Source organism: Aphelocoma coerulescens, chromosome 1A (assembly GCF_041296385.1).
Source record: "Aphelocoma coerulescens isolate FSJ_1873_10779 chromosome 1A, UR_Acoe_1.0, whole genome shotgun sequence".
Taxonomy (NCBI): Eukaryota; Metazoa; Chordata; class Aves; order Passeriformes; family Corvidae; genus Aphelocoma; species Aphelocoma coerulescens.
The window spans coordinates 37,239,538-37,256,807 of record NC_091014.1 but is presented as its reverse complement, the minus strand read 5'-3'; the positions used below and the strand labels follow the sequence as shown (position 1 = coordinate 37,256,807).

Genomic DNA, 17,270 nt, shown 5'->3' with positions numbered 1-17,270 from the left:
CTGGCTCTGAGAGGTGTCCGACTCGGAGGGAGACTCCTGGTGAACCAGGAGAGCTCAAAAGGTCTCACTTAGGACTGCTGTTTATAGGGTCGCAAGGAGTTGGCTTTAGTCACAGTAATTTTCCATCGTGGTCACAATTCGAGTTGGTAACTTCCTTTGAAAGTTTGATAACAAAAATGTTGTTCCACTTGGATTGTCATTCAAGCAAGAAAAATAAATTTCCATGGCTGTTCATTAAAAAACAGGAGTCATTAGACAGAACTAGTTCCTGGGAGCAGACAGGGTTTCTGATAAGAACAAAATGAGATTAGCCCGGGTGCTGTTCATCAAGGCTGAGGGCTAACAAGCATTTCTGAGATCATAGTGCATATTCAGTAAATATTTTTTTATTCTAAAAACATGTACATCAAGATATCAAGAATGTGTTTAGCTATGTTCTGTACTGTCTCTGGCCTTCAGGCAGGTAGGATTTTCCAAAGTGCTTGTCCTGGTCTTTCTTCTCACATCTTCTGTCTTGGCCAGAAGGAAGTAAAGTTTCGGCACTTGACAGTTCACGCTACTTTACATATGTGCAGGCAACAGGTAAGAGGCAACGTGAAGCCTCCATATGTTGGGGAACTCACAGTCTTCCCAGATGCTATTCTCTGATCAAGAGCTTTCACATTGTCCCTTTTCAGTGCTAGGCTTAAAAAAGACCACATGAAACCCCTTTTCCTGCTACCAATTACTCTTCCACAGTGCCTCATGCTCAAGTTTTAAAAACACCTATCAGGAGTACTGCACATCCTTACTCTCCACCAACACCACACCTATATCCTCAGGTCTTATCTCCACTAAAGAAACAAATGTTTCTGATAATAACTCTACCACAGTAACTACGCTACAAAGTCTTACTGCATACACATGGCACAAATGTGAATTTAGAATTTAGTGCTAGACTAGAGTGCCACTTCTCCTGAGGGTTTAAAATGTTTAAAGTTGGTTAAGCTGCCTGATGAGAGGTACATTTCACTACTCTATGGCACCGATATAGGCAGATTCCCAAGCAACCTGCTTTCTCTTAGCTCTCAAAGTACTTTCTGTTGCTCTGTTAACCTTCCTGTAATTGTGTGTGCCTGTTGCAGGTTACAGTCAATACAGCAAGGCTTTATTGCAGGGACACTCTAGGACAGGAATGTTCTCTCTGAGACCCTTGTCAGGTCACCTCTTTTGGATTGCTTCCAAATCCTTGTCTTTGCACAACTTCACCACAAGCGCAGGCAATACTTCCATTTAGTACCAAGCATATGGATCCTGTATTTTCTTGTCAGCAGGTCAAATATTACTCTCAGATGCCTGCAGAGACTTTAGTCATTCCAATAAGAATCTTATGTATCACAGAGTTCAGCTCACATAGACAGCCAGGAGCAAAACAGCAAGGCAAACATACATCCTTGTGAAGAGAAGAAAATTCCTTGGCACTTCCCCTATTTTACCATGTCATACTCATAATTAGCATCTAATTAAGTACTCTTAATCTGCCAATCTCCAGCTTTTTTCAGCTACTACCAAATTAGTCAAATTCAGACGTAGGTAGCTGTCCCAGCCACCACATATGTAGAATAAGACTAGGGAAAAGCTGCATGATTTACTTGAATTCGTAAATTACTATATCCAGGAGCAGAACTTAAAGGTCTCTCTACCTGAATCCCAGTTATGGCTAACTGGTAATAGTCCCTGTTCTCAGAAGCAGTTTCTGCCCTTTTCTCATGCTTCCAAAATGACAATCTCGGTGAATCAGGGTGTTTAAGAAACTTTGGTTTCTATGCCTTCAGAAGGATGAATATTATTTCTGGACACTGGAGAACTTGGTCTTGCCCTCCACCACAAACGTAAATGCAACCTCATCATATGCGAGACCAACAGGAGAAATATTTGATTTCTGAGGCAGCCTCCACACCAAGTTGATTAAGGATCAAGCTCAAAGGCAAGTTACTCATCAAGGTGGTTCAGAAAAGATAACTTTCAATTGTGGATGAGAGAGAGCTTTGTCTCATCTTATTGCTTCCTTTGCCAGCTGTGACCTACTCCTCCCCTCAGGGTACACAGAGACTCATTTACAAACTCAGTGAATGCCAAATCAGTGCAGCTACACTTCCCTTGATGCTGACATCACCTCACATCTGTTCTTTCATTCACTTACACTAGCATTTTTATTATCACAGGATGCAGAAGACATGGTTTAATTGGCATCATAAGATGCCTACTGCTGCAGAAACAAGGGCTAGGAAAAGTCCTATTTCTGTGTAATATCAGTGTGTTAACTGTTCTATCCTCAAACAAAGCAGGCTGAAGTGTTAGGTAAAGAAACTAACAGCAAAAAAAAAAAAAAAAAAAAAAAAACAAACAAAAAACCCAAGAGAAGTAGTACCAAACATCAGGTTTACTCTTCTACCTCCCACTCCCCCTTCATAAATATCACTATCAAATTATTGTACACTTTTCATGGGAAAATCTGTATGACACAAGCACAAAAAAAAGGGTTAAGTTTATTCACAATCATACACATTAAGTCCCAATCCAAAAACTACCTTCTGCATTACTTAAGTAATTAATGCTTAAGTATAATAATTTCACAAAGCATGGTTACTCTCAATAAAAAGGAAATAATTTAATCAATCATCAAAAGAGGGGAGAGATTTTATGTGGTGGGAGGTATAGTTGTTTGTGCTGCTTTAGATGGATAGATTCTTTCTTTAATTTGTCTATACACACACATCTACATGCACACCATATCATATCACCTGTACAAAACTGACTATACTTCTAAAATATAATGCAAAATGTTTTAGCAATTTTTAACCAAAATATGTCCTTAAAGTTATTTCACTGCAACTACATAACTTAATACTGTTGGAAGACAGTGCGGTCCAGATAAAAATAAATTCAAATCAGTGTAAGATTTTGAAAATTTTTGAAAAAAAATTGTATTAAATTATTTATGACATACATGATGCTTTAGGCTGTGCAATGAGACAGTGGAGCAGAACAGCTTAATGAAACTACTCCCCACAAATGAACTGATACTTGGGAAATGGATAATTGTTTTAGAATTACTAAAGGCCTTGATCAACAAACATTTGCACATGTGATTTCCGTGGAACCATTCCTGACACTAGAGTTAAGTATCTGGATAAGTATTTGCAGGACTGAAGCCAAATCATACAATTGGACCCAAACTAAGAGCCCATTTGTTACCAATAAAATCCCAATTTGGGAGTGGCTGATTATTATAATTATCATTGTTGGATAACACTGCACTTCAGATTAATTATTTTTTACACTAGACATGAAAATATAACTTGTCCTTTCAGGGAATGATCTCAGTGCCGTGGCCACGGCCTCCAAAACCCAAAGCTCATAGATAAAAATTAATAAAACACAGCAAAATAATAAAACTGGAAGGTGATACAGAATGTACTGTCCAAGCAAAGCCATATAAAACTGCACCAGTTCCTGGGGACTTGCACTGTAATCCCATTGCATTCCTGCTTAGAGTTCCAGGAATTGCTGGTGCTTAGTATACTATGAGCTGGCTGGGGGTCTTTTTCATCTAAATGGCAAAGACATCCCAGGACAGTATTTTATTTGGGCATTGCTGCTTTAATATTCATTCTAAGGCCTCCAATTAAAAAATTACAAGCTATTCCATGTAGACTTTCAGGGAAAAAAGCACAAGGACTATGTCAGGGTACCATGAGCTGCTGTCCTATACAGCTGAAACAGTTCACTATCTTAGTTTTGTACATTTCGTATTTAAACCTCAATTCCGAAAGATAGAAGGAGGTAGCGCTCCTTCAACAAGTGTCAACAGCATCATTTCAGGCCCTACCCCTCCCCAACCACACTTATTTCTTTTATAATTCTCCAGGCAATAAATTTCTCTCATCTGATCAGTAAAATTGTACAGGAGATTCTCAAGTTTTCTCAGCAAACAGTACAGAGCATATAGCATATGGATTTGCCACATGAATTGCTAAATCTCTGAGGAGTAAGCATGCTTTGATCACATCTTACTTTTTTTAAAGATGTTAGGGTATTTTCTTCTAACTGAAGTCTAAAGCTGTTCTGGTATGTCAAAAACACCACATCACGTCCTGCCTTCAATCAGTTTACTCGAAGCCAAAGTAACCAAACCTTATTTACCATGATTTTTACTGGGAAAAGAATCAGATCTGCTAGACAGTTCAAGTAAGGAAGTCAGGGAAAACACCATAAATTGTCTTAATCATGACCATTTAAATAGCCAACAGAGAATTAAGAAAGCAGTACATGCAGATGAAATATTAGTTTGCCCAACAAACAGAATAAAAGAAAGTGATCTGGACTACTGAAAAATTGGTAGCAATTTTAAGCATTTGAAAGACAAATGGTATCGCAGGAAAGACTGGGTTAACAAGGGAGCACTTGAGGAAAGTCTAATCTCCACTGGCATGCTGACTGGGAAGGTCAGCCCGGTGCACGCGTTCTCAGCTGGAGTCAGGCTCCCTCTGCCCAGCCAATTGTCCTATGCACTTGAGATACCAACCAAATTGAAGGTGCCTTCACTCTGTCAGCGCTTTATATTCTACCAGTTTAAAGACAGCTTCCTTTTCCCTGTCAATATATGCAGTGTTTCCACAGAGCAAATGCTAAAGGAAAGAGGTAATGTGTGAGAGACTTTTTTTTTCTCCTCTGAGCAGCAAGAGGCTCTTTAGGAAGCAGTGTAAAGAGTTATTTTTAGCACTGTATTCTCAAGTGAGAAGAATGACACTTCAAAATACATTTTCAATCCAAATTTTTCTCAAAGAAACTAACTTTGACTTGACACACTATGTTTTGAAATTTAAAGCAAATCTCTTGAAAACTGGCAAATGTGAACTTTACATAGTTTGTTACTTCTTCAGTTTTTGTTTACCTCTAATTTATCTCTGTGTATATTTCACCTTTGCATATGTGCTATCCCCACAAGTAGAGAGGAAATGATATGTTTCCTTTTCAAAAGGGAGATTTAGCACTGAATTCTAAATCCAGAACCTGGATGCATCTCCATCCTCAATCGGGACAAGATTCAGATTACTAACTGAAACCACATGACAATCAGTTAATTTAAGGTCTATAAAGTTTGTAGCTATGCAAAGAAGAACTTTCTAAGAAAAGACACACATTTTATGAAATACCTAACTCCTAAATCTTGTCAGGGGGTCTGGAAGGTGTGAGAGACTTTATAAATCTCACTTCTTTGTAAGAAGATACACTGCTGTTTGATTGCTTTGAAAAACCATGGTCATTCCTAAAATACCTCTGATGAAGACACAGACAAGACTTGAGCTTGCACTGTGAGATCAGAATGACTAAAAGGGTGCAAATTTACCCCAAAGGATTGGCCTTAATGATTTTGGGTATTCCTGTCACAGAAATTACTATATTTCTTATTTCAGAAGCTTTGTCAATTTCTGGGAACATAGTTCTTTACCTTTAAAATAGTAAGTATTTTTTTCTCTCAGGTTCATTGTATTTTTTTTTCTTTTCATTTTTTATGCTTAGTAGTCTTAAACACTTTCAGATATCCTAAAGGCTTTTGACTGTGCTCTACAGGAACAGTAATCATCAAATACAATAGTATAGCAATGAATAAAGTGGAAGGTCAAAATTTACTTGAAGACTGATAAGTTTGGAACCTTATAATATGCACTGATTTCTTCTTTATAGGTTCTACTGTAATAATATCAATGTTAATAATTTTTTGATAAATAATTTTTCCTTAAATTATTTCTATGAAAAAATCAAAAATTATATGGATCATATTTCATGAAGTGTTAGCATACATATTTAAAATGTACTTAAATTTAAACCTTTAAAGTAAACTATAATGTAAAAGGCAATATGCTGCAATATTTATATTTGTATTCATGCATGACTCTGTCAGTCTATGATGACAATATTTTGCAAACATTGTGCTTATCATTGACAGGTTTTGATCACAAACACAGCATATGAATTTTTAGACAGCCCTAATATTTATAATAAATTTACTTTTTTGTATTGTCCAGGCCCACAACAAAGAACCTCAAAATCTGTAACTGCTGTCTTCTATATTGTCACCACACAAGACTGAAAAGAAAATCTGTTTTCATCACTTGTAATACTAAATATTCTTGAACAGGAGATTCCAGATTTTACACAATTTTTAACGAGTAATTATTTAGGTTAAGTAGGACAAGCCTGTGGTTAAACAATGGAGTTAGGATAAGGCATTTTTTCTTTAATGACTGGCTTTACCTCTAACTTCGAGCAGGTCCTGCTCCACTTCAGTTTTCTGCATCTCAGCAAATAGTAACAATATTTCACTTACTCATGGGCTTGGTTTGAGAATTAATGAGGGTCCCATGTGCAAAAGACCTGTAGATTCTGGCTGCTTCTTTCCACTCTGAACTGATAGGAAAGTGACCTGTTCTTAATTTGAGAAAGAGACTCAGTGCTGCCCTTCATCAGCACATGGAATTCTCATTTATGTCAACAGGAGTTGCCTTGAATACACTGAATACATTACTTAGCCTAAAAGTAAATGAAGAAAAAGGAACGGAAAGAAACTCATGGACTCTCCTTGCCTGTTCTTAAAAAGTCTAACAGTTCATGGCAGAAGACACATAATCATAAATAAAAATATTTTTGATGGGAGGCAAGAATTGCTGCCTGGGATTATAAATGACAATGGAGAAAATTGTAGCAGGTCCATCTGTAGAGTACATTTAGCTCTGCTGCAAAAGCACCATCATAAAAATAAATGATGGTACATGCAAAATTCAGTCACCATAATATATCATCTTCTGTAGACATTTGTCCCAAAATAAAACAAACCTTTAATGGCCTCAGCATTTCAGCTTTTCACACCATCTCCAGTACACACCAAGAAAACAGTTACCTTTTTCTCCTATGCAAGTGTTAAATTAAGGTAAAAATGGCAGAAATTTAGAAAAAATTCTCAAAGCTTTAAAAGCTCAAACTTAATACAAGGTAGTACTACACACTGGTTTTGGTCAGATATATCTATGGTGCAAGAACAGAATTGACTAAAGAAGATTTTTTTTTTTTTTCTGGAAAGAGATTAAATGTGAGTACATAATTTTAATCTCCTGCTTTGATCAGGGGTAAAAATTTTCACAGCAGAAAAAGACATTTTTGGTTTTTGGGGGAAAAAAAGCCCAAAACAGAAAGGAGAATAATCAAGCAGCAGCTGGTTGGCCATTACCAAGCTCAGGGAGGCAAACATGCCTGTAACAAGCAGGCATGTTTAAAAATTTGCCATTGCTTAGCCATCTACAGACAATGAGACTTGACAGTTCTTTATGGAAGGCAGGCAGGAGCTACAATTCTGCATAATTAGGCAATAATTAATCAATCCGAGGATAGCAACCTTGTGAATTTGGAAACGGTAAGTGTAGCTGCCTATGTGTATGAACTAGTGTTTTATACTTTATACTGCCTGCACGCAGTCTTGGTCTTTTAAAAGTCTGCCTGTCCAAATAACATTTTTTCACTTCAGGGTGTATGTTTCTGAACAACAGAGGATTTTTGACTGGAGAAAGACATTCCTTCTGAAGGACAGAAGGATTTAAAAACAAAAGGGCAGACTAGATCACAATCCTCCTAAGAAGCAGGTTACTGGAGGCAGAAGAACCCCAGCAATGGTATTTTGACATCATCATGCGTATGCTGTCTTCTTCTTCATAAATAGTCAAACAGTAGATTATCTCATGTTGTTCATTGTAGCATTTCTCCAAACAATGAAGAATTTAGGGTCTCTACTCCTTAACACAGGATATGTGCAGCTTAAGTATACCTTTATACCATCACTATCTACCTTTCTGCTTATGGCTTTCCAAAGCACCAGAAAACATAGTATCTTATGTATACCCAAAATCCTGACCTGCTACTTTTGGAACTAGTGGCAGACCTTGTATGTCTCTTAAGGATTGTATCTTTATTACACATAGCCAAAGTTTTGCTCTACTGTAAGTGGTTGTTCAGGAATGCTGACTGCTGACTCCTGCCTCCTAACATTATTAATAGCTTTGACTTTGAAATGCTTCTGACAAAATAAGCTAAAACTGATCTTAAGAAAAATTTCAGAATAGTGTTTACATGCATAATATATAAAAAAAGTCTTTCAGCTGCTCATCTTCTTTATAAATTAATGCTATTTTCATTAATTTAGGGTTTCCCCTAATATATACTTAGATTTGGTTGGTTGCATTTAATTTCCACCTTGTCTATGTTGTCATGTTTATACTTCTCTTAGAAGTCCATTTATAGCTTACTTTATTTTTTCAGGTGTAAGATATGTTTTATATCATTTGAAGTATGGTATTAACAGAGAAGTGTGCTCAGAATGATCACTGTAGTACCCCACACACATAACGCTATGAAAGCATCTTCACAGTAACTATAGCAGCAAGCATGTTAACAGCATGTCAAAATACGGAGACTGGACAAACACGTTCAAAAACAGACATACTTTATGCTAGATATGAAAATAAGCAGTAAATTAACAACCTAGTGGTCATGCAACCACAAAAAACTATGGAATCAGTAAGGAGAACACCAAAGGAACACTTAGAGCACCAGCACTTTCAACACACGAAATCACGAGACGCTAAACGACGAACACTGAGCCAAAAATAAGGAAACAAAGAACGTTTCACCACAGTTTTGGGTGGGTTTTTTTGCTAATACAAAGCTTCTCCGTTCTCGCCGGCTCTGTCCTTACACGCTGTAACTCAGCGCGCCCGAGATCCAGCGCAGTCCGCAAGCCCCGCAGCCCGTCCCGGCGGGCATGCCCCGTCAGACGGGCACTGCGAGGCCCGGGGGAGCCTCCGGAGGGGCGGGGTGCGCCGGCCCGAGCCCGGATCTGGACACAGGCACCTGTATCTGAGCACAGGCACTCCGGTCCCCGAGCGCTGCCCGCCTCCCGGGAGCGCGCTTTATTCACTGCCTTTGCTCCACCCGAGGGGAGATCTGTTAACGATTAAATCAGCAGCGGCCGCAGTTCAAAGCCCTGTCCCGGGAAGCAAAGGTGAAGATAACGACCCCGCGGATCGCATCGAGTTTCTGCTGTTGCAATCCCTTTTAATTACCCTTCAAACGGCACATCACACAGCGATCGTCCGGACGCCGGACCGGGCACCGCGATAGCCAGATACCTATAAACGCTTTACAACGCGCCCGCTGATTAAAAAGCGATTAGAAACTTATTTGAAGTCGGCTGCTCTCTCCGGGCATGGAGCGCCGCCTGTCAGCGCCGGGGGCCGGCCCGAGCCCTCCCGCCGCCGCCGGCGCGCCCTGCCCGGGCCGCCCGCACTTACAGGTAGGAGGTGAAGACGCTGAGGTTGGCGGGCACGGCGGTGAGCCCGCGGTCGGAGCAGTCGGCGCGGAGCAGCACTCCGTCCAGCTCGCAGCGGCACGGCGCCGGACAGCCCCGCGGGCGCTGCGCACCGCCCCGCGCCCCCCGCCGCAGCCCCGGCGGGCACAGCAGCAGCAGCAGCAGCGGGAGGGCGCGGGCAGCGCGGGACGTCGCCATGGGGCCCGGGGGTACCTAGAGCCGCGGGGCGGCCGCTCTCATGCCCCGCGGCGCGGCGGGGGCGAAAGGCGGGCGCCCGTCTGGGCTCGAGGAGCTCCTGCGGCCGCCGCCGCCGCGCCGCTGTCTGTGGTAGCATCTCAGCTTACACGCTGCTTTAAAGCCCTGGAGCCGGCACCGCGCGCCCGCTGACGCCGCCCCAGCCTTGCCCGCTGTAGCGCGCCGGGCCCTGCCCGCGCCGCCGTGCGAGAGAGCGGGCGGGCGGGCGGGCGGGGGCGGCCGCGGGCCCGGCGGGCAGGAGGGAGGAGGGAGCGGGGGAACACCGCCTTCCGCCGGCCCTCCGTGCGGGCGGCGGCCGCGCCTCGGCCCTCGCCCGGGCCGTGATCTCACACATTCACACAGTGGGTCAGGCTGGAGGGGACGGCAGTGGGGCATCTGGTCCAACCTCCCTGCTCAAGCAGTCATCGCGGAGCACACTGCACAGGATGGCATCCAGGCAGTTCCTGAATACCTCCAGTGAGGGAGACTCCACAACCTGTTCCATTGCGTGGTCACCCGCTCAGTAAAGAATAATCAGGTGGAACTTCTGTGCATCATACAGCCAAAGCACCATAGAATAAGCTGAGTCGGAAGGGACTCATCAGGAACATCGAGGCCAAATCCTGGCTCTGCACAGGACACCCCAAGAATCTCACCATGAGCAAGAGCATTGTCCAACTTCTGCGCGTGTCCTTGTGTCCTAGTGGCTGGCACCACTGAGAAAAGCCCGGCTTCACCTTCTTGCCACTCCCTCCCCCGCGTTGGGGTATTTATACACATTAATGAGGTCCCCTGTCAGTCCTTTCTTCTTGAGGGGGAATGTCCCCTCGGGGCAGGGATGCATGTGGTGGATGTTTCTGGAAAGTGGGAGAACAGGCAGTTGTGGAAGTGAGGGTAAGGTCCTGAGGCCATGGGGTGAGGGGTGGATCTCTGGGGAGATGGGACAAAGGCTTGGGTGCTCCAGTGGGCTGTTAGGGAGATAACTCTAAGGCCTTATTTAGTTGGACAGCGGTCCAGCTGCAGACCATGCTCCTCGTCAATGATGGGGATCCACTCACTTCCTTCACCACAGGGTCAAATCACAGGCTTGCCAACAGGCAACAGTTTTCTAAAGGAGACTGGCTGCTGAGGGAAACTGAGTTCACAGTGAGGCTGTCACTGAAAGCTCTTGAGATGTTCCTCACCCATCTTCTTGCCAGAGGTTTTCCTTAGGTAGTGCACAAAGTTACCTCTGTGCTACTCTTCTGTGACTGAGTGAGGAAAAGGTGAGGATGGCAAGTTTTTTTAAAACCTTTTTCCTCCAAATCAATTTTCAGAGTGAACAAAGTTGGCCACAAGCTGCAGATTTGAGACTAGCTGAGAGTTTAAGAACCCAGTCCCAGCCCAATTCCTGTTTAGACTGGTTACTAAATTGTTGGTCCGGCTACTCAATTTGCATTGGAGAGCATTAGTTAAAGGTTTTCTGGTACACTCTCTTTGAATCGACAATTAAGTCTGAAATGAGAGCCTAATGAAAAGGCCAGCAAAATACGTGCTTTTATATTCTATCCAGTTTATAACACCTGTTTTCACCTCTGGACCACATTCTGGTATAATCTGAACTACAGACTTGAACTCAAGATTTTTATCTGAAATAATAAAAGAAGAATTTGCTTTCTGGCTAGTTAGACAGGCCAGAATGTTTAGGCATACTGGGCTGCTGTGAAACTTTCCCCAAGCATCACCTTGTCCTAACCTAATAACAACAGTGGTTGAAAGCATAAGGCGTCCTTGAGAAATGCCCAAAGAGAAAAATTCTCGAGGAAGAGGATTTTTCATTCTGTGCCATGATATGTGTCCAGGAGACCTCTTTCCCCAAAAGTTCTGGCTGTCTTTTGCCCATGTCTATAAGTTTATATTTTTCATAAGTGTAGTGAAACAGTTTTTATGTAACCTGAGGCTTTTATACACTTCTTTTTTTTTATGTTCTAGAAAGCCAGGAGTATATTGTTTCTTCATTTTCTGTTGAGGGTTTATCAGCTTGCACAAGATACTTGAAGTTAGACAGATATAGATTAATTAGTAGTGAGGGTTCAACTCTAAAAGTCCTTCTCTGTGTGTTGTTTATTTTGCATAAATACATTTGTTGAGCTAGTGACTTTCTTTAAAATGTTTAATGTACTTCTATGCAATTATACTAAAAGATTTTTTGAAAGAAAAGTAGCTTGAAGATTAAAAGAAGGATTTTGTAGGAATGGATATGGGTAATTCCTACCTTTGTACTTTTAAACTAGGCTGTACAGTTTTTTCCTTTTCATATTTCTTGTAGGTCTCTGGTTCTCCATAAAGGGAAAAGGAAAAACAACAGTCTGTTTGGCAACGTCTCTGGGAGGTGCTATTACTGTTCCAAAAGGCCATTGGGAATGTCAGATTTCCTGCAGATTCTAACATCTCACCATAATGTCCTGGTCACTTGAAGTGACATCCATGGTACAGCCATCAATGGTCTTCGGCTTTCATTGAGGCAATAAATAAAATCCCTCAGGGATCTCATCAGAATGCTCTCTTGAATCTGTCTTCCTGATACTCAGGGAAAACCCCCGATCTTTTGAATATGATATATGATATATGATGTGATGATGCTCCAGCCTAAGGTCTAACAGTATCAAAGGTATCTTTATGAAATGTTACCTACAAGTAAAGAAAATTGTATGTTGTGTTATCTATTCTTAGCACACAATTCATATGTCACAGCAGATATATATATATATATAATGTATATATATTTAACATGAATCTTTTAGATCATTACAGCATGGCAGATTTCAGACTTTATGGGAAATTTGTGTTTAAAATATTGGACTGTAAAAAGAAAACTGTCTATCTAAAATATTCACTGCTATTTCTGTTTTGTAAACTTAAACTGAATAGAATTATTTTTAAAAAGTGTGGCTAAGACATTTGACAATGGAAAATTATGCTTAATCCTGAAATGATCAGTTGTCCCAGCCAAAATGGAGTTTAAAGCAGAAGTGTTAACAGATCCTGGACTAGCAAAGGTAGCAGCTAGTTTAAATATTAAGGCAAGTCCAGTACAGAGCCAAAGTAAAAAGCACAGCAGCAGAGGTCAAGATAGTTTATAGTTGACTGTAGCATGTCTTTTCCTTTCCTGCCTATGGATGAAGGGTAGTTTCCTAGAAGGCAGTAAGTACAACTGTGTGTTTAGACTGTGGAGAAAACAAAGATCCTGTGCACAGTGGGAATTATTTTTTTGCCTATTGGGATAAGAAATTAATTCTTCAGTAGATGTGTTGAAGTCCTTACATTGCAAGGGTTCAGTGGGCAAGTGTGCAGCTCTACAGCCCTAAGGCTGTTCTGCTGGAGAGCAGTACAGCAACTGCCCAGTGACGTGAGCAGAAGGATCCTTTCCTCCTTGCATGACACCTGATTTGTCCTTTTATTCCAGCTAGCCTTGGAGAATGGGTCATGCCTTAAGATTTATCATATACAGGCTTTTTATAGATAGAACAGAAGGCTATTGATATGCTGGGTTCATTTGCCTATTGGTGTATATTCGCATTCATTTGCATCATGTTATCTGTCCCGTTTTGCGGAGGACCTTGAGCTAACGTGAGTATTTACATCCCTTTATTAAGCCATAGAGTGTTCTTCAAACCAAGGCAGATTGCACTGTTTCTGTTTTACATAGTGATAGGAGCTGGTACCTGAAATGGAGGATGGTCAGGGTAGAGTCACTCTTTGAACCAGAATGAAATAGAAGATTTTTCAGTGCCCTGGCTCAATTTCCCACCTGGCTACAGCTTTTCAGTGCAAATGATATTATGGAAGGTTTTATTTTATCATTATGGATTTGATTTTTTTGGTTTTCGTGCTATTTAAGGCATGCTATGTCACACATTATTAGAAATAGTCAATTTCATATTGATTCTTTAGTTTGGCACACTGCCATCTAGCTGCAGGCTCCCTCCGCAGTTCTGTAGTCAGTGTGACGGTAGAACTGAGGTGAAACCTCTGACAGCTAAGATTTACTTGGATTCTTTTTGAAATATGCTTCAATAGTCAAGTTTCTGCTGGGAAGAAGGGACAAAAATAGAAAAAAAAGTATTATTACTGTTACAATTCATGAGGTGACAGTTGGCTTATACATATAATTTTGAAGCAAAGATGGCATGAACATTATTTTTAGTCTGAAAATATCTGATTGTAAAGTTGGCAACATTACTGCAAAAGTCAGGATTACCCAGGCATATTTTAATAGTTAGAAATTTGGGAAAGAAACAAGGGAAAAATGTAAATATGTGGGCTGCAGATTTACTGAACTTTTTTTGGAGGAAATGAAAGCTGATTGTTACAGTAATTCTCTGTTTAGGAAATAAAATCCATGTGTTAGGGTGAAAATAAGGTATATGAAGAGAACCTCCTATTATTTTGAGTTGAGGTGGATGTGACATCATCCAGAGAATCACAGCCAGGCTGCAAAAGCGTTAAGTGAGTATTTCACCAACACGGAAACAATGTGCTTTAAACTTTACATTAAATGAAACTTTCAGACGCTAACATTTACTGGCCTGTTACCTTATCCTTGCATGTCTCAGGTAAAGACAGAAAAAGAAAGAGGAGAACATGTAAGTTATGTCTAAAGATGCATGAAGAATGGTAAGGCATTAAATGAGGAACAAAATTTTTATCAGAACAGCTAAACTTTGAAAACAGACAAGAGCTTTCTTTTTGGCTCACTAAGTCTTATTTTCTCAAGATACATCTAACTGCACATTCGAAGTTTGTCTCACTTGTAGCCCCAGACATTCACATCCACAGCTAAGATACAGTTTCTTCAGAAAGGTGCAGAACTGGGAGTGTGGCAGCAAGGCAGGTCAAATCAGCTGTTGCCTTCCTCTAGTCAGGTGTTTATATCATAGCCTTAACCGTGCCTTCTTATAGTCAGTAAATTGTTGCAGCAGGTCTCTGAACTGATTTGTCCTGTTTTTTCATGGACAGAAGAACACCTAGTAGGTTTGAATCCCAACGCTGAGTGGGCTCAAATATTTCTCTGGAAGGACTGAAAGAAGGATGTGAATTTTGGAAGGGTATGCTGTGGTGGAGGAAATCCCATTGACAATTTCTTGAATTGCATAGTCTTGGGTCTCTACTTTCTCACTCCACAAAAGTAATCAGCAACTACCACATAATAGCAGGTGTCAGAACCAAACGTTTAGAAATGCACTACTGTGCATTTTAGCACTATAGCTATGTTCAGAGACCTCTGCATTCTGTGGTGTTTGTCAGTGGGACTTTGAAGGAGGTCTTCAAAATATTATTTACTTAATGCAACAAAAGTTCATCACTCCCATGGAAAGTCAGTACCTCCACTTCTGTGAGGAAGTTAACTCCAGTTCACAGAGGGTTGCAGGGTTGTTTTTGTTTTCCTTAAACTCTTGTAAGATGTCAAATCTTTGAATATGTATGCGTGTGGAAAGGCATGATGTATTTCTGTGTCTGGTATGGGCTGTGTTAATCTGCATTCTGCTCTGGGTAGAAGACAAGAGCTTATACCTACCATGCACATGAATAGAGTAATTTCTTAATTTAGAAATTCTGTCCTATTCTTTCCTCCTTCTCCCACTGTGTCTGTGTGGCAAACACCCTGGGGTTCCTGTGGTTTTGAAGTATATTTGCATGATACTGTATAATGAGTGATTACAGTGTTTTTGTAGTTGTTTGAAGGAGGTCACAATAATATTTTTTGTACTTCTTTTTCTTTTTGGTGGTGGTTGTAATAGCTTTAGTCATTCTGGGATTAGCTGCCATGCAAAAGGAAGAAATGTATGTAAGAAAGAATCACCTAATTGTGACAAATTGTCAGAAGGCTTTATGTGTGGTGTAATACCTTGTTTTCCTGTAAATTCCCCTCCAGAAGGAGGGAGAGGCCTGTATTTTTATTTCTTTCTCTGTGTATTTGTCATCTGAGGTGTAAGCACAGAAAAAGCAAATTTCTTTGCAGGGAGGGAAGTCAAGATTTTTTTATTGATGAGTAAGATCAAAATATTTCAAATATCTCTGTCCTCTTGACAGCAGAGCTTTTCCTCTTATCGATTAGAATTTTGGAAAAAAATCAGATGGGAAATGCCTTATGGGACTTAATTTTCTAAGAAGGTCTTGAGAACTATTTGCATACTGGCCGGTGCAAAATTAATTCCCAAAGCTTTATAGTTAATCAGAACAGTCACTGAAGTGTCCTTGTAGCTGTGCTTCATCCACACTTTGTACCATTGTGATAAGCTGTCAGGATACACCTCTGTTGAGTCTCTGAAGTTGATACAGTCCCATCTGCAGTAATGTAAAATTACACAAAGGGAGGGAAGGAGCAAAATATAGATCTCTGACCTTCAACATATCCACAAAGCTTCCACAAGTGCCTGCCAGAGATATGTGGATGTACAAGAAATGCTATTTCTTCTGTATGGCTGGCAATCATGCAAGCCCTTGCTGTAGGTGGAGGAAGGTCAAGAATTTGGGTAGAGCAACCATCAGAAAGGAAAACTGGAATCTCTTCAGCTGCCAAGGAGCTGAAGAGAGAAGGAGCCTTATGCAGAGGGGCATAAAGCAAAAGGAGGAAGAATGATTGCAGCACACATTTATAGGAAGATGAGAGTGAGTTGGATGATCCCTTGTGTTTGGAAAAAGAGAATGGGGACACTCAGTGAAAATAGAAGTTTTAGGGCAGGGGAATGATAGGGAGATCTTTACAGAGAAGAGGAGAGAAGGTGTCCCACAAAACACTTGCGAGAGAAAGAGGCAAGAGGTCTTGGTACATGCAGTAAATTCAGTCAGCTGAAATACACAACTCTCGAGTTTCTATGCTCTTTCTTCTACAAACACTGCCCTGATAGTGTTAATACTCTGTGAATTGCCAAGTATTTGTGCTAAATTTTTTTGAAAGATGTAGAGATATATTTCTGGACTGAATGCCAGAATCGAGGCCTTACATAACATTAACATGTTTATAAGATGCATTGCGTTGCGTTGCTCTTCTGTTCCTTGGCAAGGCTGGTTAGCTGACTTTAGGGCAGGCACATTTGTTTGCGATGTGTTTGTCTTTGGAGCAAGCTACTTATTTGAGAGAGTTTTATATTTATAAATCCCATCTCAACAGAGTCCCAGCACAGACCCGTGACACTAACCTCTCTACAAAACAGGGAGCAGGGTGTTGCTTCATTTAGCTTCATCTATCATGATCAAAGACAGAGTGGTACCTGCTCAAGGCAGTTTCTGGCTTCTGACTTCAAGCTGGGAGAACTCTTTTCTCTGTCCATTGAAATCTCCCAGGGAACCTTAGAGCCTCTTCGTCTAATACAGTTTCCCATGCTGGATGGTTGGGATATCCCTCCAATTGCTGTCATGAGAACTGAAATTTACAAATGCATAGTTGCTTCAGGAATTTTGTTTTAAAAGACAGCCTGAAAGAACTCCAAATTTATATGGACCTGGACCACAGAAGCCAGTGTATTTATTTCTGTTAACAACTTGCTCCTCTGAGGGTTTGGCTACATTTCTTTAGCAATTAATTGAGACAGTAGGATATGAGGAGAGCATGTTTATACCACCCAATTTAATCTCCCAGGCATCTTTCTGAAGC

The 17,270-nt window shown here is 40.9% G+C and overlaps 1 protein-coding gene across 2 annotated transcripts in view; it reads right to left on the bottom strand.

Moving 5' to 3' along the window:
* LGR5 (leucine rich repeat containing G protein-coupled receptor 5) overlaps positions 1-9,788 on the bottom strand; it is an 89,279-nt gene extending 79,491 nt beyond the window's left edge. For both annotated transcript variants that reach the window (XM_068999047.1, XM_068999054.1), the window contains exon 1: positions 9,384-9,788. In XM_068999047.1, coding sequence (XP_068855148.1) covers positions 9,384-9,598 — 215 coding nt within the window. In that variant the 5' untranslated portion in view covers positions 9,599-9,788. The remainder of the gene's footprint in view (positions 1-9,383) is intronic.
* Between the last annotated feature and the right edge of the window lie 7,482 nt (positions 9,789-17,270).